Source organism: Pristiophorus japonicus, chromosome 21 (genome assembly GCF_044704955.1).
Source record: "Pristiophorus japonicus isolate sPriJap1 chromosome 21, sPriJap1.hap1, whole genome shotgun sequence".
NCBI classification, from domain to species: domain Eukaryota; kingdom Metazoa; phylum Chordata; class Chondrichthyes; family Pristiophoridae; genus Pristiophorus; species Pristiophorus japonicus.
This window is the reverse complement of record NC_091997.1, coordinates 81,819,447-81,843,047: the sequence shown is the minus strand read 5'-3', so window position 1 is coordinate 81,843,047 and position 23,601 is coordinate 81,819,447. Positions and strand designations below refer to the sequence as shown.

Sequence of the window (23,601 nt, the reverse complement as noted above, 5' to 3'; positions counted from 1 at the left end):
ATGAACTAACAATATTCCAACAGTGGATAGTCAAGGGGCTATGGGGGGGTAGGAACTTAACACAATCACAATCACTAAGGAGGTGGGACTAAAGGCATATAAATCCCTTGGACCCGATGGCTTGCATCCTAGGATCTTAAGAGAAGTAGCGGCAGGGATTGTGGATGCATTGGTTGTAATTTACCAAAATTCCCTGGATTCTGGGGAGGTACCAGCAGATTGGAAAATGTAACACCCCTATTTAAAAAAAGGAGGCAGACAAAAAGCAGGAAACTATAGACCAGTTAGCCTAACATCTGTGGTTGGGAAAATGTTGGAGTCCATTATTACAGAAGCAGTAGCAGGGCATTTGGAAAAGCAAAATTCGGTCAGGCAGAGTCAGCATGGATTTATGAAGGGGAAGTCATGTTTGACAAATTTGCTGGAGTTCTTTGAGGATGTAACGAACAGGGTGGATAAAGGGGAACCAATGGATGTGGTGTATTTGGACTTCCAGAAGGCATTTGACAAGGTACCACAGAAAAGGTTATTGCACAAGATAAAAGTTCACAGGATTGGGGGTAATATATTAGCATGGATAAAGGATTGGCTAACTAGCAGAGATTAGAGAGTCGGGATAAATGGTTCATTCTCTAGTTGGCAACCAGTAACTAGTAGGGTGCCGCAGGGATCAGTGCTGGGACCCCAACTATTTACAATCTATATTAACGACTTGGAAGAAGGGACTGAATGTAACATACCCAAATTTGCTGACGATACAAAGATGGGAGGAAAAGCAATTTGTGAGGACACAAAAAATCTGCAAAAGGACACAGACAGGTTAAGTGATTGGGCAAAAATTTAGCAGATGGAGTATAATGTTGGAAAGTGTGAGGTCATGCACTTTGGCAGAAAAAAATCAAAGAGCAAGTTATTTAAATGGAGAAAGATTGCAAAGTGCCGCAGTACAGTGGGACCTGGAAGTACTTATGCATGAAACACAAAAGGATAGTATGCAGGTACAGCAAGTGATCAGGAAGGCCAATGATACCTTGGCCTTTATTGCAATAGGAATGGAGTATAAAAGCAGGGAAGTCCAGGATGGTGGAACTGACACATCAAGAAAGACTGGATCAACTGGGCTTGTATTCACTTGAGTTCAGAAGAATGAGAGGGGATCTCATAGAAACGTTTAAAATTCTGACGGGTTTAGACAGGTTAGATGCAGGAAGAATGTTCCCAATGTTGGGGAAGTCCAGAACCAGGGGTCACAGTCTAAGGATAAGGGGTAAGCTATTTAGGACCGAGATGAGGAGAAACTTCTTCACCCAGAGAGTGGTGAACCTGTGGAATTCTCTACCACAGGAAGTTATTGAGGCCAATTCACTAAATATATTCAAAAAGGAGTTAGATGTAGTCCTTACTACTAGGGGGATCAAGGGGTATGGCGAGAAAGCAGGAATGGGGTACTGAGGTTGCATGTTCAGCCGTGAACTCATTGAATGGCGGTGCAGGCTCGAAGGGCCGAATGGCCTACTCCTGCACCTATTTTCTATGTTTCGATGGTGAGGCCACACCTGGAATACTGCGTGCAGTTTTGGTTTCCATATTTACGAAAGGATATACTTGCTTTGGAGGCAGTTCAGAGAAGGTTCACTAGGTTGATTCCGGGGATGAGGGGGTTGACTTATGAGGAAAGGTTGAGTAGGTTGGGCCTCTACTCATTGGAATTCAGAAGAATGAGAGGTGATCTTATCGAAACGTGTAAGATTATGAGGGGGCTTGACATTTATGCGCACTTAATAGTGCTGTGAATTGCTTGCAGCTCCGCACACTGCACTTTAGCTTTTGATGTTGGTTACTCACACAGCAGCAGCTTGCCTCCCAGCAGATCCATTATCAAGATCGTGAGGATATTGCCAGGAAGATTGGCAACAGCTATTAAAAATCCTTCTTTGTACACTGCAAAACAAAATGTTAAAAATCCCGTAATAAAATCAGCAGAATAAGAAAAAGAGCAGAGAGAGAGTCGGTGATGTCCCCCAGACTCTCAACAACCTGCCTCATTGTGGCTGGGGTTTTATTGAGTCTTGAGAACATCACATAACTGGCTAAACCACTCCCAACTCAACAGCCCCACAACTATTTTGTTGTATCTGTAAAACAATCAAACGTTAAATCAAGTGCCCCCTGGCTAAAAGGGGGGGGGCGGGGCATTAAAACCGACAAATCTAAACAAATTAAATTTTAGACAGTCAACTTAAAGTCAAATTAAAATTTGGTTGCCGGGGGTGATGATGCACTCCAGTCCCTCCGGCGCCCACCTCTCGCAGAAGGCCGCGAGTGTACCGGTGGATCAACACCTTGACAAACCTGTGAGCATACTCACAGGGGCATACATTGCACCACCTTTGAAAGAGATCCTGAGTGTGACACTCTCTTCAAATGTGCGCCAGCGAGTTATCCCGACAGCTCAATGTCTAACATCGCATGCTGCAGAGTCTCATTCACTAAGGTCAAGAGGTCATTCAGCCGCTTGTACCTGTCCCGCCATTCAATTAGATCCTGGCTGATCTATAGCCAATATGTTGATAAGCTAAGATGGAGTAAGGTGGGAGGAGGCATAAACACCGGCATAGACTAGTTGGGCCGAATGGCCTGTTTCTGTGCTGTAAATGTCTTAAGAACATAAGAAATAGGAGCAGGAGTAGGCCATACAGCCCCTCAAGCCAGCTCCACCATTTAATACGATTATGGCTGATCCGATCATGGACTCGGGTCCACTTCTCTGCCCGCTCCTCATCACCCCTTATTCCCTTATCAGTTAAGAAACTGTCTATCTCGGTCTTAAATTTATTCAATGACCCAGCTTCCACAGCTCTCTGAGGCAGCGAATTCTACTGTGTGCCTCAATACTATGTGCCTCAACTTTATTTTCCTGCCTTTGCTCCAGATCCCTTGACACGGTAATGGGGAAGCTTTTAGAAACGATAATCCGGGACACAATTAACAGTCACTTGGACAAGTGTGGATTAATTAAGGAAAGCCGGCCCGGATTTGTAAAAGGCAAATCGTGCTCAACGAATTTGATTGTGTTTTTTGATGAGGTAACAGAGCGTGGATGAGGGCTATGCGGTTGATGTGGTGTACATGGATTTCCAAAAGGCGTTCAACAAAGTGCCACATAATAGGCTTGCCAGAAAAGTTGAGAATAAAAGGGACAGTGGCAGCATGGATAGGAAATTGGCTCAGTAACAGGAAACAAGAGAGTAGGACTGGAGGAAGGTATACAGTGGTGTTCCCCAGGGGTCGGTACTGGGACCACTGCTTTTCTTTATTGATTTGGACTTGTGTACAGGGCACAATTTCAAAATTTGCAGATGGCACAAAACTTGGTAGTGTAGTGAACAGTGAGGAGGATAGTGATGACCTTCAAGAGGACATAGACAGGCTAGTAGAATGTGCGGACACGTGGCAGATGAAGTTTAACGCAGAAAAGTGTGAAGTGATACATTTTTGTAGGAAGAACAATGAGAGTAATATAAACTAAAGGGTACAATTTTAAATGGGGGCACATGAACAGAGAGACCTGGGGTATATATGCACAAATCGTTGAAGGTGGCAGGGCAGGTTGACCCCAGCCCACAGAACCTGACCCCAGCCCCAGAACCTGACCCCAGCCCGACCCCGACCCATGACCCCAGCCCCTGAACCCAGAACCTGACCCCAGAACCGGACCCCAACCCCCAGAACCTGACCCTAAAGAACCCGATCCCAGCCCACAGAACCTGACCCCGACCTCAGCCCCCAGAACCTGACCCCGACCCCCAGCCCCTAGAACCCCAGGCCCCAGCTTCTAGAACCCGACCCCAGCCCCTAGAACCCCAGGCCCCAGCTCCTAGAACCCGCCCCTAGCCCCCAGAACCTGAACCCGACCCCAGCCCCGAGAACCCCAGGCCCCAGAACCTGACCCCAGCCCCCAGAATCAGAGCCTAACCTCAGATACTGTCTGCAGAACCAGAAGGGATAAGGGGAGGGTGGGGGACGTGAAGAGAGAAAAAGTAAACACCCAACTACAAGACAATAGGTGCAAGTCCCATGCGAAGTATCTGTGGCAGGAAGGATGAGAAGGTACTGTGAGTGACCTGAACAGTGAGGTCTCGCCATTCAATGGTCAGGGTCAGAGTGGCAATTTCAGCTGCAGACTGCAGCTCGAGTCTGCTGGCTTTTGAATGTAGGAATTTCTGGATGATAGAAGATCAGCGGCTCTCAAACTGGAGGTCTGTAGAGGGGTCTGCAAAATAACGTGAACGTGCTTACCGAGCAGGGGATTTATCCAATCGGGAATTTTTTTTAACTGGGTCTGCTCCGGAAGATTGGCAGCTGGGACCTCCTGAACCAGAGTTCCGACGGTACTTTAAACAAGGTGGCTCTGTGCGGATATCCATCTCGGGGACTTGGGAATGGTTTGCTAAGAGCAGATACTGGATGTGCGTGATGTCAAACCACTTCATGTCATTGGTAAAGTGACATGAACACTCAGTGAGAACATCCCTGGCTCCCGTGAAGCAAAAGGTGAGAAATAATGCTCTCTGAAATCTCACAAATTAATTGAAATGTGCAATGGAACAATCATGCATCACATCCAAAGGCAGCGAAAATAAAGGACACCAGTTAGTCGCCATCTCCCTTTAGCATTGATGCAGCTGATTATTTTTATTCGTTCCTGGGATGTGGCAAGGCCGGCATTTATTGCCCATCCCTAATTGCTCTCGAAAAGGTGGTGGTGAGCCGCTGCCTTGAACCGTTGCAGTATTGTTTTTCAAAGCGGTTGTGTGTCAACTGAGTGTTTCGCTGGGCCATTTCAGAGGGCAGTTAAGAGTCAACCACATTGCTGTGGGTCTGGAGTCACATATAGGCCAGACCGGGTAAGGACAGCAGGTTGGGCCCATACACATTGGAGTTCAGGAGAATGAGAGGTGATCTATTGAAACTTATAAGATAATGAGGGGGCTCGACAAGGTGGATGCAGAGAGGATATTTCCACTCATAGGGGAAACTAAAATTAGGGGACATAGTCTCAGAATAAGGGGACCGCCCATTTAAAACTGAGATGAGGAGAAATTTCTTCTCTCAGAGGGTTGTAAATCTGTGGAATTCTATGCCCCAGAGAGCTGTGAGGCTGAGTCATTGAATATATTTAAGTCGGAGATAGACAGATTTTTGAGCGATAAGGGAGTAAAGAGTTATGGGAAGCGGGCGGGGAAGTGGAGCTGAGTCCATGATCAGATCAGTCATGTTCTTCCCTAAAGGACATTAGTGAACCATATGGTTTTTACGACAATCCGGTAGTTTCATGGTCACCATTACTGATGCTAGCTTTTTAATTCTGGATTTATTTAATTAACTGAATTTAAATTCCCCAGCTGCCCATAGTGGGATTTGAACTCAGGCTCTGAATCATTAGTCCAGGCCTCTGGATTACTGGTCCAGTGACATAACCAGTGCGCTATCGTATTCAGTTTATTGTGAAATCAGAGTGAGTAGGCACACTCGAGAATTCATGTAGCCAATACCGTTTTGAAATAAAACAACATTTTTGAGGGTTTATTAATTTTACCAAATGTCACGTGTAAAAGAGGTATCTTTGCAAAGTTTGTGCTTTTAATCTCTCTCGTTTCTCAGTTTCTGATTTTTCTCTGCTGCTTCTGTATCTCTTTCTTGATCTGTGAATTGTATATAGTGCTGGGCATCCCATGATAGGAAATATATTGGAGCCATAGGAATGCTGTAGCTAAGATTAACCTGCATGATTCTTGATATTTTGTGGACTTCAATGCCCCAGAGAGCTGTGGAGGCTGAGTCTTTGAGTATATTCAAGACAGAGATCGATAGATCGTTGGATATTAAGGGAATCTAGGGATAGGGGGATCGGGCGGGAAGGTAGAGTTGAGGTGGAAGATCAGCCATGATCTCATTGAATGGTGGAGCAGGCTCGAGGGGCCGAACAGCCGACTCCTGCTCCTAATTCTTGTTATGATAGACAGACTGCAGTGAGAAGCATGCACACCCATCTCACTGATATATCAGTAAATACCCAGGGCTAAAAATTCGCCAACCTTGCGCCCGTTTTTCAGCGCTATTTTGCTGTTTTGGGCTCAAAACGGTGTGGTGGGAAATTCGGAGCTGCCTTGCGGTGGTGCTTTTCAAATACCGCTGGAGAGAGGAGCATCATGCAAGAGGCGAAATATCGCTTTCGCAAAAAATCTGGCTCCGAGCACACCCGTATTTAGGACAAAAAAACACCCGGGAAAAAGCTGCATTGCAGCCCTTGGATCATCAGCAAATGTGAAGACCCACAAAAAGGACAAGTTAAAGTTTTTATTTTTTTTAATTCTTTGGCAGCGATTCGCTAATTAAGTGTCTTGTGAATGATTTTTTGCAATTTATTTTCTAGGTGTTTCTCTCCCCACCCCCCCCAGCCCCAACTCACAGCGGTATCGGCCTCGGAGTAAAGCTGCGGAAAATCTGCGGTTTGCGCTACGAATCCTCGCGCAGCACCAATTTTTACCGCTGCGCAAATTAAAGCTTGAATTTACTGCCTCATGGTGATGGCGTTGCCATAACGATAATTTGTGCGAAAAAATACAATTATCGCAGAGAACTGAATTTCTAGCCCTATTTTAATAACATAAGCAATAGGAGGAGTCGGCCATTCATCCCCTCGAGCCTGCTCCACCATTCAAATAAGATCATGGACCCAGCTCCACTTCCCTATCCGCTCCCCATAACCCCTCACTCCATTATCGCTCAAAAATCTGTCTATCTCCGCCTTAAATATATTCAACAACCCAGCCTCCACAGCTCTCTGGGGTGGAGAATTCCACAGATTTACAACCCTTAGAAGAAATTCCTTCTCATCTCAGATTTAAATGGGCGGCCCCTTATTCTGAGACTATGTCCCCTAGTTTTATTTGCCCCTACGAGTGGAAATATCCGCTCTGCATCCACGTCGTCGAGCCCCCATCATTGTCTTATATATAAAACCATTACTAAAGTACTCTTTACATGCAGCACTTTCATATTAGGAGTATTGTATAGTATTATAATGCGGTGGTGCCTGATTATGAATCCATTTCAAAAGGGAGGCTACAACCAAAAAGGTTTGAGAACCACTGCCCCAGTTCACCTAGTACCAGCCTGGTTGTGTCATGATGCAGCAATAATGGAGTTATTGACTGATCATCAATCAATCTCTATCGATCAGTCTACAACAGACCCAGACAGTAAGTGAGAAAACCCCAATTGTGGAGAGCTTTGCAAACCATAGGTCCAAAATCACCTGCTCCTCCCAAGCACGCTACACTCAGCACACGTCACGTCTCAAATACTGCATCCCAAAATGTTACTTTCTGCAGCTTACACAGTTTACATTATATTTTTGTGGTACCTGTTTATATCAATGATTTAGACTTGAATGTCAGGGGTATGATTAAGAGGTTTGCAGATGATACAAAGTCGGCTGCGTGGATGACAATGAAAAAGAAAGCTGCAGACTGCAGGAAGATATCAATGAACTGGTCAGATGGGCAGAACAGTGGTAAATGGAATTCAATCCAGAGAAGTGTGAGGTAATGCATTTGAACGTAAGAACATAAGATATAGGAGCAGAAGGCCATACGGCCCCTCGAGCCTGCTCCGCCATTTAATACAATCATGGCTGATCTGATCATGAACTCCCTGCCTGGTCTCCATAACCCCTTACTCACGTATCGTTCAAGAAACTGAAGGGCTAACAAGGAAAGGGAATACACATTAAATAGTCGGACACTAAGTATAGAGGAACAGAGGGACCTTGGAGTGCAGGTCCACAGATCCCTGAAGGTAGCAGGCCAGGTAGATAAGGTGGTTAAGGTGGCATACGGAATACTTGCCTTTATTAGCTGAGGCATTGATTTCAAGAGCAAGGAGGTTATGCTCGAACTGTATAAAACACTAGTTAGGCCACAGCTGGAGTACTGCGTGCAGTTCTGGTCATCACATTACAGGAAAGATGCGATTGCACTAGAGAGGGTACAGAGGAGATTTACCAGGATGTTGCCTGGACTGGAGAATTTTAGCTATGAGGAAAGATTGGATAGGCTGGGGTTGTTTTCTTTGGAACAGAGGAAGCTGAGGGGAAACCTTATTGAGGTGTATAAAATTATGAGGGGCCTGGATAGAGTGGATAGGAAGGACCTATTTCCCTTAGTAGAGGGGGCAACAATCAGGGGGCATAGATTTAAAGTAATTGGTAGAAGGTATAGAGGGAATTTCAGGGAAAATGTCTTCACCCAGAGGGTGGTGTGGGTCTGGAACTCTCTGCCTGAAAGGGTGGTAGTGGCAGAAATCCTCACCACATTTAGGCCCCAAGTTTCGGCCCGTGCCGAAAATGGCGCGCCTCCGAGCTGGACACCTGTTCTTCGCGCCTAAAAGTGCGCTAGAAAAAAACGTCGATATTCTCCGGCTCCTCAGAGTTCGATCTCAGCTTGGCGCGGCGCGCTCTTCACAGCGGGGGGCGGAGCCAAACACTCGCGCCAATTCTGTAAGTAGTGGGGGGCGGGTCCAATTTAAATGAGCCAACGTGGTGCCGGCAACCCTGCGTGTGCGCGTTGGAGCGTGCTCGCACGCGCAGTGTCAAACAAACATTGGCACTCGGCCATTTTTAAAAGGACTCGGCTGCCGGCCAGCCACTGACGCCGCTCCTATCCCATGGCCGAATGGCCTCAACCCCCTTGAAAAGCTGCGTGCGTCTGGTGTTGATCCTTCGGCTGTCGGCCAGCCACTAAGAGAATGAAGGCCTGCCTGCAGCACAGCAGCTCAGCTCGACTCGAAGGCTGCTTGCTGCCGCTGTTGGGGCTGCCGTCGAGACACTGACGCCACACCGCTGCCTGTCTCCAACATGAAAGGCCTGCCTGAAGCACTTTCACACAGGTAGGAACATGGTTTATTTAATCTTTTCTTTGCTTATAAATTTTTATTCAGGTTGGATTTATTTGTATAATATTTGTATAAGTATAACTAAGGATTGATTGTAGAATTTAATGACTTCCCTTCCCCCCCCACCTCGTTCCCTACGCCTAATTTGTAACCTACGCCTGATTTTCTAAAGTGTAGACAAGGTTTTTTCGAGTGTACAAAAATCTTCACTTACTCCATTCTAAGTTAGTTTGGAGTAAGTTTTCACTGCCGAAACTTTGAAAACAGGCGTAAGTGGCTGGACACGCCCCCTTTTGAAAAAAAAAATTCTGTTCCAAAGTGAAACTGTTCTAACTGACTAGAACTGGAGCAAACTTAATGCCGAGAATTTGAATTTCGAAGATACTCCATTCTACACCAGTTGCTCCAAAAAATCAGGAGCAACTGAGGCCGAAACTTGGGCCCTTAAAAAGTACCTGGATGTGCACTTGAAGTGCCGTAACCTGCAGGGCTACGGACCAAGAGCTGGAAAGTGGGATTAGGCTGGATAGCTCTTTGTCGGCCGGCGCGAACACGATGGGCCGAAATGGCCTCCTTCCGTGCTGTAAATTTCAAGGATTCTAAATCACACTCTGGTAATTATCTTACTGCAGATTTGCCCTCTCACGAACTCTGACCCTCGCAGCGATGGGAAGGGTTAACAGGTCATGATGACTCCTCTACAACTGATTGATGAGGGAAGGGCTGTTCAGTGATATCAGAGCACACTGCCCACAGGGAAGGTTTACTGGGAACATGCTCCTCCCAGCAGGTGGTTACATTTCCAAGCCCCAACCCTAACCAAGACGTGTACAAACACCAGTAGCCAGTGGCTCGAAATCCCGACAGAATTTCACAGCACACAGCTCCATGTTTTTAATGTCAAGCAGCCCAACACACAGGCGTAGAAATACAAGTTGAACCTTTCTAATCCGGCACCCTCGGGACCTGGCCTGTGCCAGATAAGAGAATTTGCCAGACCACGGGAGGTCCAGTCGACCCCCAGACTTACCGGGTACTGCTGACCTGGGGCTGGTTGCTCCTCTTCTCCCCGTCGCCTCCGGTGCTCTCCACCCCCCCACCCCCAGTTTGGGCCGGACCGGCACGCTGTGTCCTGGGGCCGGCCGCTCCCCACTTTCCCGGCGCGGAGAGGAAGCGTGGCAGTCGAACAAGGCACCGAAGTCGGGCCCGAAATACTGCGCAATGAACTGTGCATGCGCTGCGCAGAAGCCTACTGCGCAGTATTTCGGACCCAGCTTCGGCGCCTCGGTTGGCCGCCGTGCCTCACTCCCTTCTCCGCGCCGACCTGACCCGGGGGGGGAGCAGCCGGCCCCAGGACACAGCGCTGGTCGTGACCCCCCCCCCCCGTCGGAAATGATGCCGGAGCAGGGAGGTTGCCGGACCAAAGAGGTCCTGGACTGGAGAAGTTCAACCTGTAGTTTGTTCAAATTCTACATTCTATACAATAACCAGCTATAGATTATTTTAATAAACCTGCATTAATAATGTCACAGGAATGAATACTCGATACCATGGAAAGCTGAGAAACTCCCAGATGGAAAGGCTGGAGAGAAAAGACATTTTTAAAAATTGGTGTAATGTAAGTACTGGTGAGCATGCTCACAGGCTTGTGGAGCTATTCAGTTGGGAGTGGCTTAGCCAGTCACATGATGTTCACAAGACTCAATAAAACCCCAGCCAGTTGGGTTCAAGGGATCCACGATGAGGCAGGTGGTTGAGAGCCTGGTGGATGAACTGGTAATGTGTCGTGTGATTGTTAAACCATTGCTAATAAACCAACTCATTCTTAATAGCAATGTGTTGCTATGAATTCTTAAGCGAAGAACCCATGAAGCAAATATAGTGCAATTGGAAAGTGATCAGAGTTCTTGCTCACATCGACATTCACACCCTCCCCCTCCCATCACACGTCAGAATGAATAGCTCCAATCAAACATAAGCTGACACCCACCTACTGTTTTCACTGGGTAGCAGGTGACATTGGTCACACCTTCACCACTCGTGCGGTTCCAGTTACGCGAACACGCGGAGCCACCCCCGATCTCCATCCGTTTCAGCAGCTCGGGAAACCACATCCACAGACCATAATACCTAGAGTGGGGGGAGGGGGAAGCAGGGAAACTCTTACCCAAAGTCCTCAGGACAACATAAAATGAAAGAACTTGCATTTCTATAGCACCTTTCACGACCTCAGCATGTCTCAAAGCGCTTTACAGCCAATGAAGTACTTTTTTTTTTTGGAGTGTAGTCACTGTTGTGATGTGGGAAATGCAGCAGCCACTTTGCGCACAGCAAGCTCCCACAAACTGCAATGAGATAAATCTGTTATAGGCATTGGTTGAGAGATAAATATTGGCCAGGGCACCAGGAAGAACTCCCCTGCTCTTCCTCAAAATAGTGCCGTGAGATCTTTTACGTCCACCTGAGAGAGCAGACGGGGCCTCGGTTTAACGTCTCATCCAAAAGACGGCACCTCCGACAGTGCAGTGCTCCCTCAGCACTGCACTGAGAGTGTCAGCTGTCAGCCTAGATTGTGTGCTCAAGTCTCTCGGTTGGGACTTGAACCCACGACCTTCTGACCCAGAGCTGCCACATACTGTCCTGCATTGGCCAATTATTAACTGCAAGAGCCAAAGTCTACACTTGGTTCATTTTAATTACTGACCCCATTCCTATGAAGAGGTTGCAAACAAGCAGTAGGAGTTTCTCTACAGAATGAAGTGTGTGAAAGGTCGAGTGTCAGGAACTCTGAACACAAGTGGGGGCATGCGTCAGAAGTGGATGTTCCTTTCCACATGATGATGTTGCTGCAGATTACAAGCTGTGAGTGCTCCTGGATCATTAGGATCCACGTGAGACCAACACACAACTTTATTTTACCCTCCGCCTCTTCCCTACCTCCCTCATTTCATTAATCGTGGTGCCCCAACTCCCTTGTGTCAGCTGTGGCTCAGTGGGCAGCACTCTCGCCTCTGAGTCAGAAGGTTGTGGGTTCAAGTCCCACTCCAGGGACACACAAAAAAAATCTAGGCTGACACTCCAGTGCAGTGCCGAGGGAGTGCTGCACTGTCGGAGGTGCCGTCTTTCGGATGAGACGTTAAAGCGAGGCCCTGCCTGCTCTCAGGTGGATGTAAAAGATTCCATGGCACTATATCGAAGAAGAGCAGGGGAGTTATCCCTGGCGTCCTGGACAATATTTATCCCTCAATCAACATAACAAAAACAGATTAGCTAGTCATTATCACATTGCTGTCTGTGGGAGCTTGCTGTGCACAGATTGGCTGCCGCGTTTCCCACATTATAACACTGACTACTCTCCAAAAAGTACTTCATTGGCTGTAAAGCACTTTGAGATGTCCGATGCAAGGCGCTATATAAATCCAAGTCTTTCTTTCTTTAACCTGTTGAGTCCGGGTGCTGGGACACAGGCTTGTGGCCGTGATGCTTCGCACATTTGACTTCCCATCTGTGGCGATGACAGCACATGTTTAATGGAGGCCAGGCACCTCCCCAAGCGAGAGAGCAAGAAAGATGATAATCTCCGGTAACTCTCACCTGCCCCCCAATAGTCCCATCTTCCCTTTGGCTTTGTGGAGAAATCACAAGCACTAACGCGTATGTGGTACGGTGCACTGAAGCACCAATATATCAAACCACTGTATCACACTGGCTTATCCCCCACTTCTAATTTAATCTCATCAGTTCTTGCATCGTAGCACGGATCCACTGTGATTAGCTGCCTGTGAATCCCGCACTCTCTGTGGGTCCCCAGACCCATGAAGACAGGCAACTCGCCCTCCAGCCTCTGCCAGTATCCTATTAGTGCTCTACAATTGAGGGGGGGTGGGGGGGGTGCTGGAGTAGCGGTAAGTGACGGGACTCCCCGAGGTACCTCCTCCTTGACCCCCCCCATGGTGAGAGGTGGAAGAACGTTGCTGCAAACCGATGGTGGAACACTCTGAAATGCCCCCCATTCAAGCCTATTCTTTTGGTAATCGGCTGAATTAAACCCCAACAGAACTAGACAAGGGAAGAATTCACAAACAGAGCTGCTAATTAGCTTGGATAAATCAGCAACCTGATAGCTGGTACTGGGACTGCAACAGCATTCTTCATGTCACTAAAGCGTTTAAGGCTCCTTTACTAGTGAGAAGTGCACACAGTAGGGAATGTTTGTTAAGTTTGTCAATTTAGGTGGGGCTCACTAAGCTGGGCGGTATCAAATATCGCAGGTTTCCATTATAAGCACGAGAGGAGTGTGGAGCACTTCAAGGGCGGCTAAGGCACTGCCATGAGGCAATGTATAGCTCCCTCGACTCTCATACACTATCACTGCACTGTCGGCACCCTTCCATTGCCTTCCTGCAGTTTGTCAACCTGCCAATTCCAGTTCGCAAGGGAGAGGCATTTCAGCTCACGTAGCCAAGCTGAATGGCCAGTGTGCTTTACGCTTACACATTGTATCAACACAACCCGCTATGGACACTTGTCAGAGTCCTTTCCCACACGCTTCCCAAAAGTGTTGGGAGTTGGAAAACTCAAATCTAACGGGGGTAAACGGCTATGAGAGGGAGGGGAGATACTATATAGCTAAAAGCAAAATCCTCGGTTTGATTTGTGATGTGTGAAGTCTGCTGATCTTACAGGTGCCCAATAAGGGAGCTACAATTATCCTCAGTACATTAGAGGGTGGAAATTGGGCATGCTCCAGCTCCTGATCACTGTCCAGTGATCCCCCCCTCCTCCTGATCACTGCCCAGTGTACCCCCCCCCTCCTCCTGATCACTGTCCAGTGATGACCCACCCGCCCCCCCCCCTCCTGATCACTACCCAGTGATCCCCCCTCCTCCTGATCACTGCCCAGTGACCCTCCCCACCTCCTGATCACTGCCCAGTGACCCTCCCCACCTCCTGATCACTGCCCAGTGATCCCCCCTCCTCCTGATCACTGTCCACTGATCCCCCCCTCCTCCGCCTGATCACTGCCCAGTGATCCCCCCCTCCTCCTGATCACTGTCCACTGATCCCCCCTCCTCCGCCTGATCACTGCCCAGTGATCCCCGCCCAGTGACCCTTCCCTCCTCCTGATCACTGCCCAGTGACCCTCCCCTCCGCCTGATCACTGCCCAGTGATCCCCGCCCAGTGACCCTTCCCTCCTCCTGATCACTGCCCAGTGACCCTCCCCTCCTCCTGATCACTGCCCAGTGATCCCCGCCCAGTGACCCTTCCCTCCTCCTGATCACTGCCCAGTGACCCTCCCCTCCTCCTGATCACTGCCCAGTGACCCTCCCCACCTCCTGATCACTGCCCAGTGACCCTCCCCTCCTCCTGATCACTACCCAGTGACCCCCCCCTCCTCCTGATCACTGCCCAGTGACCCTCCCCTCCTCCTGATCACTGCCCATTGAACCCCTCCTCCTGATCACTACCCAGTGACCCCCCCCTCCTCCTGATCACTGCCCAGTGACCCTCCCCTCCTCCTGATCACTGCCCAGTGACCCTCCCCTCCTCCTGATCACTACCCAGTGACCCTCCCCTCCTCCTGATCACTGCCCATTGAACCCCTCCTCCTGATCACTACCCAGTGACCCCCCCTCCACCTGATCACTGCCCAGTGACCCTCCCCTCCTCCTGATCACTGCCCAGTGACCCTCCCCTCCTCCTGATCACTGCCCAGTGACCCTCCCCTCCTCCTGATCACTGCCCAGTGACCCTCCCCTCCTCCTGATCACTGCCCAGTGACCCTCCCCTCCTCCTGATCACTGCCCAGTGACCCTCCCCTCCTCCTGATCACTGCCCAGTGACCCTCCCCTCCTCCTGATCACTGCCCAGTGACCCTCCCCTCCTCCTGATCACTGCCCAGTGACCCTCCCCTCCTCCTGATCACTGCCCAGTGACCCTCCCCTCCTCCTGATCACTGCCCAGTGACCCTCCCCTCCTCCTGATCACTGCCCAGTGACCCTCCCCTCCTCCTGATCACTGCCCAGTGACCCTCCCCTCCTCCTGATCACTGCCCAGTGACCCTCCCCTCCTCCTGATCACTGCCCAGTGACCACCACCACCATCACCACCCCCCCCCCCCCCCCAAGGAAAGATGCCTCCACCAGTTAATGGCCAGGCAACGCTCGCTGTCGGGGCTCACCAACCAAGAATGGCCAATGGGATTGCCCCGTGGAACCTCCAGAACTCAACATCTTCTGGGAAGGACAGGAGAAAACTGGCCCAGAAAGGGAGTGGGCAGAAAGCAGCCCATCGTGCTCAGGGTCCTGATAGCAGTGTGACTCACCCAAATGAGATGCTGAAAAAGATGACGACGAGAGTAATCGACGTGGACCGCAGTTTGTGGGAGAAAAGCTTCCTGATGGGATCCACTCCCTGAAAATAAGAGGACTGTTAGCAATAGCCTTTGATCATGACTTGCATCGGCACAAAAGCTGTACACGAGCTTCAGAAATTCGGTGGTTTGCGCCACCCGTTAGCACGAGCCGCTAACCACCTACCAACGCAGCGGCGCGCTTTCCTCGCCTCCTGAAAACTTCAATGGAGCAATGGGGGCGGCGCTATTAACAGGTCAACATCATAAACAGCGAGATTATCTGATCATTTATCTCATTGCTGTTTGTAAGAGCTTGCTGTGCGCAAATTGACTGCCGTGTTTCCGACATTACAACATTTCAAAAATACTTCACTGGCTGTAAAGCGCTTTGGGACGTCTGGTGGTCGCGAAAGGCGCTATATAAATGCAAGTCTTTCATACTCAATTTTTCCAATACAGCGAATGCTGGGTTTCTAAACAGAAGAAATAGGAGCAGTAGTCGGCCATTTGGCCCCTCGAGCCTGCTCTGCTATTCAATAAGATCATGGCTGATCGGATCATGGACTCAGTTCCACTTCCCTGCCCTCTCCCCATAACCCTCGACTCCCCTGCAGTTCAAAAATCTGTCTATCTCCGCCTTTAATATATTCAATGACCCAGCCTCCACAGCTCTCTGGGTAGAGAATTCCAAAGATTCACGATCTTCTGAGAGAAGAAATTCCTCCCCATCTCAGTCTTAAATGGGTGACCACTTATTCTGAAACTATACCCCCTAGTTCTAGATGACCCCACGAGGGGAAACATCCCCTCAGCATCTACCCTGTCAAGCCCCCTCAGATCACCTCTCACTCTTCTAAACTCCAGTGAGCACAGGCCCAACCTGCTGAACCTTTCCTCATAAGTCAACCCCTTCATCTCATGAATCAACCTCGTGAACCTTCTCTGAACTGCCTCCAATGCAAGTATATCAAAAGTACTTCATTGGATATAAGCACCCAGCTTATGGTCTACAGGGCAGTATTGATGCCTGCCCTCCTGCATGGCTTAGAGACGTGGACCATATACAATAGACACCTCAAAGTGCTGAAGAAGTACCACCAGTGCTGCCTCCGCAAGGTCCTGCATATCCACTGAGAGGATAGACGCACCAATATCAGTGTTCTCGATCAGGCCAACATCCCCAGCATCGAAGCACTGACCACACTCGATCATTTACGTTGGGCGGGCCACATCGTCCGCATGCCCGACACAAGACTCCCTAAGCAAGTGCTCTACTCGGAACTCCTACATGGCAAGCAAGCCCACGGTGGGCAGAGGAAACGTTGCAAGGACCTCCTCAAAGCCTCCTTGATGAAGTGCAAAATCCCCACGGACACCTGGGAGTCCCTAAGTGAAGGAAGAGCATCTGAGAGGGCGCTGAGCACCTCGAGTCTCGTCGCCGAGAGCATGCAGAAACCAAGCGCAGACAGCGGAAGGAGCGTGCGGCAAACTGTCCCACCCACCCTTTCCTTCAACCACTGTCTGCCCCACCTGTGGCAGAGACTGTAATTCCTGCATTGGACTGTTCAGTCACCTGAGAACTCACTTTGAGTGGAAGCAAGTCTTCCTCCATTTCAAGGGACTGCCTGTGATGAAGACGATGCCTATGATGATCCCTGATGATCAGGAGACCAAAGCTGTACGCAGTACTGCAGATATAGTCTCACCAATGCCCCGTACAGTTATAGCAGGACTTATTTAATCCATGACAAACGAATATTCAGCACCATGTTTAAATGAAGTGCATTATTTTCATCCATATCAAGGTGTGTGAATATTGTCAGCCGATCCCCATGGAGCAGCCCCACAGTCGATAGTTTGTTTCCGATATATGATGCCAGCATACTACTCCTTTAAGTAATTCCCTTGTGCAGAAAGTAACTTTGTTAACGAGCTGCAGGGTTTCCATGGTAACCTGCTGGTGTTCCACTAGCCTTAGACTGGCTTATTGCTCTGAGTCTGTTCAGAGAAGGTTCACTCGGTTGATTCCGGGGATGAGGGGGTTGACTTATAAAGGTAGGTTGGGCCCATACTCATTGGAGTTCAGAAGAATGAGAGGTGATCTTACCGAAATATATAAGATAATGGGGCCCAAGTTTCCACATGATTTGCGCCTGATTTTTTTTAGGAGCAACTGGTGGAGAACGGACTATCTTAGAAATCGCAATTCTCCACATTTTTTTTTCTGCAGTTCTAGTCAGGTAGAACAGTTCTACTTTGGAACAGAATTTTTTCTTCAAAATGGGGCGTGTCCGGCCACTGACGCCTGATTTGAAAGTTTCCACAGTGAAAACGTACTCCAAACTAAAGTAGAATGGAGCAAGTGAAGATTTTTGTAGAACTGAAAAAACCTGTTCTACACATTAAAAAATCAGGCGCAGATTACAAATTAGGCGTCCAGAACGAGGTGGGGGGAGTGGGGGGGGGAAGGGAAGTCATTAAATTCTATAATAAATCCTTATTTATACTTATACAAATATTATACAAATAAATCCAACCTGAATAAACATTTATAAGCAAAGAAAAGATTAAATAAACCATCTTCCTACCTGTGTGAAAGTGCTTCAGGCAGGCCTTTCGGGACCGAAGGCTGAACGGGCCGGCCCGAGACTTCGGGCAGGACCCGTCCCCAGCACCAGATTTACAGGTAGGTGGCGTTGGGTTGGGTCGGGTCGGGTAGGTTCGGTTCGGGTCGGGTCGGGGGGAGAGAGAAGGAGAGGGAGAGAGAGAGGGAGAGAGGGGGAGGGGGGGGGAGAGGGGGGGGGGGGGAGAGAGAGGGGGGGGAGGGAGGGGGGGAGAGAGGGGGGGGGGAGGTCAGGTCGGATCCAGTCCGGGAGCGGGAGTCGGGTCGGGTCCAGTGGGGGGGTCGGGAGCGCGGGTAGGGTCGGGTCGGGTCCAGTTGGGGGGGCGGGGAGCGGGAACAGGAGCTCGGGTCGAGTCGGGGAGCGGGAACAGGAGCTCGGGTCGGGTCAGTCGGGGGGGGGTGGGGAGCGAGTGTCGGGTCTGGTCGGGGGGGGGAGCAGGAGCTGGCCGTGGGAGGAGCCTTATTCACGCAGCCCCAGTGAGGCCATTCGGCCAGGGCTAGGGGCTGCGTGCTTCAGGCCCCTCCCACACAGTTCGGCGCCTGGAGCTACTGCACTTGCATGCTCACTGTAGCTCATGTGCAGAGGTCCCGGCACTGTTTTCAGCGCAGGGACCTGGCTCCGCCCCCCCACAGCTCGTGCTGGCTGCGCCGAGGGCCAGAGGACCTGCAAGTAGGTGGAGAATACCGAGGATTGTTTTAGGCGCACTTTGTGGCGCGAAAAACGGGCGTCCAGGTCGGGACTGCGCCGTTCTAGGCGCGTGTGGAAACTTGGGCCTAATGAGGGGGGCTCGACAAGTTGGATGCAGAGAGGATGAAACTAAAATTAGCGGACATAGTCTCAGAATAAGGGACCGCCCATTTAAAACTGAGGTGAGGAAGAATTTCTTCTCTGAGGGTTGTAAATCTGTGGAATTCTCTGCCCCAGAGAGCTGTGAAGGTTGGGACATTGAATATATTTAAGGCGGAGATAGACAGATTTTTGAGCGATAAGGGAGTGAAGGGTTATGGGGAGCGGGCAGGGAAGTTCCATGATCAGATCAGCCATGATCTTATTAAATGGCGGAGCAGGCTCGAGGGGCCAGGTGGCCTACTCCTGCTCCTATTTCTTATGTTATGAGTCGTACATTCTCTAGATCGGAGTCAATTAACATGTGGTACTGTGCTAGCTGAGCATGGTGCCTGCTTCCTGCCACCTCCTCTCATGCCCCTGCACCAAGCACTTTAATGGGGGGGGAGAAAGAGTGGTCACCAATCCCATGAAGTGTGCTCCTCCTCTCTCCGAGACTTTTGGTAGGACTTCCTGTGTGCGTATCAAACTTGGCTTTCCACACCAACGCCCATTCTTCAGCAATCTTGCTCAGGTGTCAGCCGTGGCTCAGTGGGTAGCACACTCGCCTCTGAGTCAGAAGGTTGTGCGTTCAACTTGAGCACAAAACAAGTCTAGGCTGACACTCCAGGGCAGTGCTGAGGTGCCGTCTATTGGATGAGACGCGAAGCCGAGGCCCCGTCTGCTCTCTTAGGTGGATGGAAAAGATCCCACTTTGCTATTTTGAAGAGGAGCAAGGGAGTTCTCCCCGGTGTCCACCAATATTTATCCCTCAATCAACATAACAGAAAAACTGATGACCTGGTCATTATCACACATTGCTGTTTGTGGGAGCTTGCTGTGCGCATTTCCCACATTACAACAGTGACGACGCTCCAAAAGTACTTCATTGGCTGTAAAGCGCTTTGGGACATCCTGAGGACATGAAAGGCGCTATATAAATGCAAGTCTTTCTTTCAATAACAGACCAGCAGCTATGTCCAGGCTTGTGTGTAATGAAAGGTGGCGTGCTGGGAGACAGCAGCTTGGAGACTGTACCTTCAGTATCTGCTGCTTGAGCCAATCAGCACGACTCTCGTACAACTTTATGTTGCTTTTATCAGGAGAAGAGATCACTAGCCGCCGAACCTGAGAAACAGAAAAATCAAAGGAGTCGGGTGTTTTGTACGGTGAAATGACTATGCTGAACTGTTTGTGAATTAGATCGCGGAAAGTAAAATATTCACATAACAGAGAAAACACAAGCTTGCAGGGAGGAAGGGAGGAGAGGGAGGGGGAAGAAAGGAGAGGGAGGGGGAAGAAAGGAGAGGGAGAGGGAGAAAGGAGAGAGAGAGGGAGAAAGGAGAGAGAGAAGGAAGGAGAGAGAGAGAGGGGGAGGGGGAGGGGCAGGAGAGAGAGAGGGGGGAGGGGCAGGAGAGAGAGAGGGGGGAGGGGCAGGAGAGAGAGAGAGAGAAAGCAGGAGCGTGGGAGACAAAGAGAAAGCTTCTAACAGATGTGCGAGATAGTAAAGACCTGTTTCCTGTAGCAGAGTGGATATAGATTGAAAGTAATTGCTCGAAGGATTAGAGGGGAGTTGAGGGGAAATGTCCTCACCCAGAGGGTGGTGGGGGTCTGGAACTCACTGCCTGAAAGGGTGGTAGAGGCAGAAAACAATATCTCATTTAAAAAAGTACTTGGATGCACACTTAAAGTGCCGTAAGCTGCAGGGTTACGGACTAAGAGCTGGAAAGTGGGATTCGGCTGGGTAGCTCTTGGTTGGCCGGCATGGACACGATGGGCCGAATGGCCTCCTTCTGTGCTGTAAATTTTTATGATTCTACAAAGACTTGCCCTCCACTTTCTTTCGCTCCCACAATTTTACTTTTTCTATCAAAATCTCTCAGGTTGGCCTATGTCACAGGTTAGCCCAGGAAATGCCCATTAGATATTAAGGGATTATGGGATAGTGCAGGAAAGTGGAGTTGAGACAGAAGATCTCATTGAATGGCGGTGCAGGCTCGAGGGGCCGACTCCTGCTACTAATTCTTATGTTGCCATCATCATCATAGGCAGTCTCCTGAAATGGAGGAAGACTTGCTTCCACTCAAAGTGAGTTCTCAGGTGACTGAACAGTCCAATACAGGAATTACAGTCTCTGTCACAGGTGGGACAGACAGTGGTTGGAGGAAAGGGTGGGTGGGGAGTCTGGTTTGCCACACGCTCCTTCCGCTGTCTGCGCTTGGTTTCTGCATGCTCTCGGCGACGAGACTCGAGGTGCTTAGCGCCCTCCCGGATGCTCTTCCTCCTCTGATGTTGTAAAAGCTCCTCCGCTGTCCCATCACTCAGCCTTGCCCCGTGGTGACAGGGCGACCCCCACTTCCTACATTCCTGCGGCCCGAATCATTGACTGCGAATCACAGGCAGTATGTGGGGCTGTGGCTCCAGCACGTTCATTCACAAAACAGCGTTCAAACACAGAGAGCGGGCACAGCTCCGAGAATTCCGAATTCATGGTGCAACTGGGAATTGCTTTGATGCACAAAGACTGCCTCGTTGGTGGAGCTGAAAACTTTGGCGGGCTGGAGCTTACCTTTGGCAAGAGTTCAGCATCCTGCGCAGCCATTAACAGCTAAGCAAAGCATAAAAATAGCAGCGGTGTCAGAGAGAGGGAGCTAATGTACAGGGGAGCACGGAGGGCGGCGGTAAAGTGAATAAAGAGGCAAGAAGAGGAGAAAAACTGCTGATCACTTACGGAGAAGGAGCGCGCTGACCCGCGGTGATTCCAGTAAAACATGCGTTGGAAAACCCGGAGGGCGTCCTCCTCCCGACCAGCCTGAGTGGGGCAAAATAAAGCAGTCATTTTATTAGATTCATTCCAAAGCCTCCAATCTTCTTCAATAATCCTCTTCCACCTCCAGCCACTGTCCTCAGCTGGGACCTCCCAACACACAGAGCTTCAGCAGCAATAACCAACCCACCCACGGTACGTGCTGAGCCCTCGATATATATTATGGCCTAGATTGTCCCAAAAATCTGCACCCAAAATACCGCTAAGATTTTTAAATTACCGCTGGTGAAAAATTCCATTGCAAAAAAAAAGGAAAAAAATTCCGACCGGTGCAAAATAAAAATGGACCTTATACCCAGATTCTCAGCGGAAAATGGAATCTTGGGCGGTACTTAAAATGGGAGGCAATTACTAAAATTTACACCGAGACTGTGGGTTGGGCCTAGGAGGAGAAACACAAAAAAATACATTTTCCAAAAAACGTAAAATAAAGAAATCAGAAAATATTCTCAGGACCCTTTTCACCTTAATCACTAAGAACATTTTGAAATAATTATTAAAAACCCATGAACTTACCTTTTTAATGCAGGGCTACTTGCCTCCCGCCCGGCTCCCGTTGATTCTCGTGGGCGGCTATTTTTCTACTTACCTACGGGTCACCGCTGAGCCAAAACTCGGGCCATGGCGGTCTGTGGACGGTGCACACCGGCGAACCGCTCCCCAGCGCTATCGCGAAACCGCTAGCGGAATCTGGAAATTTTCGCCGACCCGGTTTTCGCCTAAACCGACCAATACCAATGGCCGAGAAACCGGGCAGAGATGCAGAGCAAATTCCGGCCCATCAGAGAGTCAGCCATGGCTCAGTGGGCAGTACCCTCACCTCTGAGTCAGAAGGTTGTGGGTTCAAGTCCCACTCCAGGGACTTTAGCACATAAATCTAAGCCGACACTCGAAGTGCAGTGCTGAGGGAGTGCTGCACTGTCGGAGGTGCTGCCTTTCAGATGAGACGTTAAACCGAGGCCCCGTCTGCTCTCTCAGGTGGATGTAAAAGATCCTACAGCACTATTGTGAAGAGCAGGAGGGGAGTTATCCCTGGTGTCCTGGTCAATATTTATCCCTCAAATCAACTCACAAGAACAGATTTTCTGCTCATTATCACATTGCAGTTTGTGGGAGCTTGCTGTGCGCAAATTGGCTGCCGCATTTCCCACATTACATCAGTGATACACTCCAAAAGTACTTCATTGGCTGTAAAGCGCTTTGGGACAACTGGTGATTACGCACAACTTGTATTTAAAAAGCACCTTTAACATAGTAAAACGTCCCAAGCTTCTCCACAGACGCGTTATCAGGTAAAACGCGACACCGAGCCACAGGAGGAGATATTAGGACTGATGACCAAAAGCTGGTCAGAGATAGGCTTTATGGAGCAGCTTAAAAGAGGAAAGGTAGAGAGGTGGAGATTTGTGGGGGGTGAATGGCAGATTAGAAAAAGATTCATCTAGATAGGGTGTGAATGGCAGAATAATTACCAGCTGTCATGGGAAACAAAGAAAAAAAATGACATAAGATCGGAGGCAAGGGAGCAAACTATGGGCAGAGGTTATGGTCTGAAATTGTTGAACTCGATGTTGAGTCCAGAAGGCTGTAAAGTGCCTAAACGAAAGATGAGGTGCTGTTCCTCGAGCTTGCATTGAGCTTCGTTGGAACAGTGCAGGAGGCCGAGGATGGAGATGTCGGAGTGGGAGTGGTGCGGGGAATGAAAGTGACAGGCGACCGGAAGCTGAGGGGTCACGCTTACTGGACTTTACCTTGGGGTGTTTCACTATGTTAAAGACGGTATTTAAAGGCAAGTTATTGTAAGTCAGATCCCTTCTTTGTTCCATTGCAATTCACTATATTCCAACGGGAACAATGGGTGTTTTCATAGGGAGGAGACAGGCAAAGAAGGTGTTAACCGGAATAATTGATTTATGAAAATGGTTGACTTTAAGGAACAATGGGAGGATTTGGCACATTAGCATGGGGTTGTCGAATATTCATGAGTCAGGAATGACTCATCGCACTGCAT

The 23,601-nt window shown here is 49.3% G+C and overlaps 1 protein-coding gene across 1 annotated transcript in view; it reads right to left on the bottom strand.

The window, feature by feature from the left end:
* sv2 (synaptic vesicle glycoprotein 2) overlaps positions 1 to 23,601 on the bottom strand; it is a 78,931-nt gene that overhangs the window by 11,348 nt on the left and 43,982 nt on the right. The window contains exons 6-10 of the mRNA XM_070863962.1: positions 21,495 to 21,575; positions 19,802 to 19,891; positions 15,285 to 15,373; positions 10,949 to 11,088; positions 1,846 to 1,941 (exon numbers count right to left, since the gene is read on the bottom strand). Coding sequence (XP_070720063.1) covers positions 1,846 to 1,941; positions 10,949 to 11,088; positions 15,285 to 15,373; positions 19,802 to 19,891; positions 21,495 to 21,575 — 496 coding nt within the window. The remainder of the gene's footprint in view (positions 1 to 1,845; positions 1,942 to 10,948; positions 11,089 to 15,284; positions 15,374 to 19,801; positions 19,892 to 21,494; positions 21,576 to 23,601) is intronic.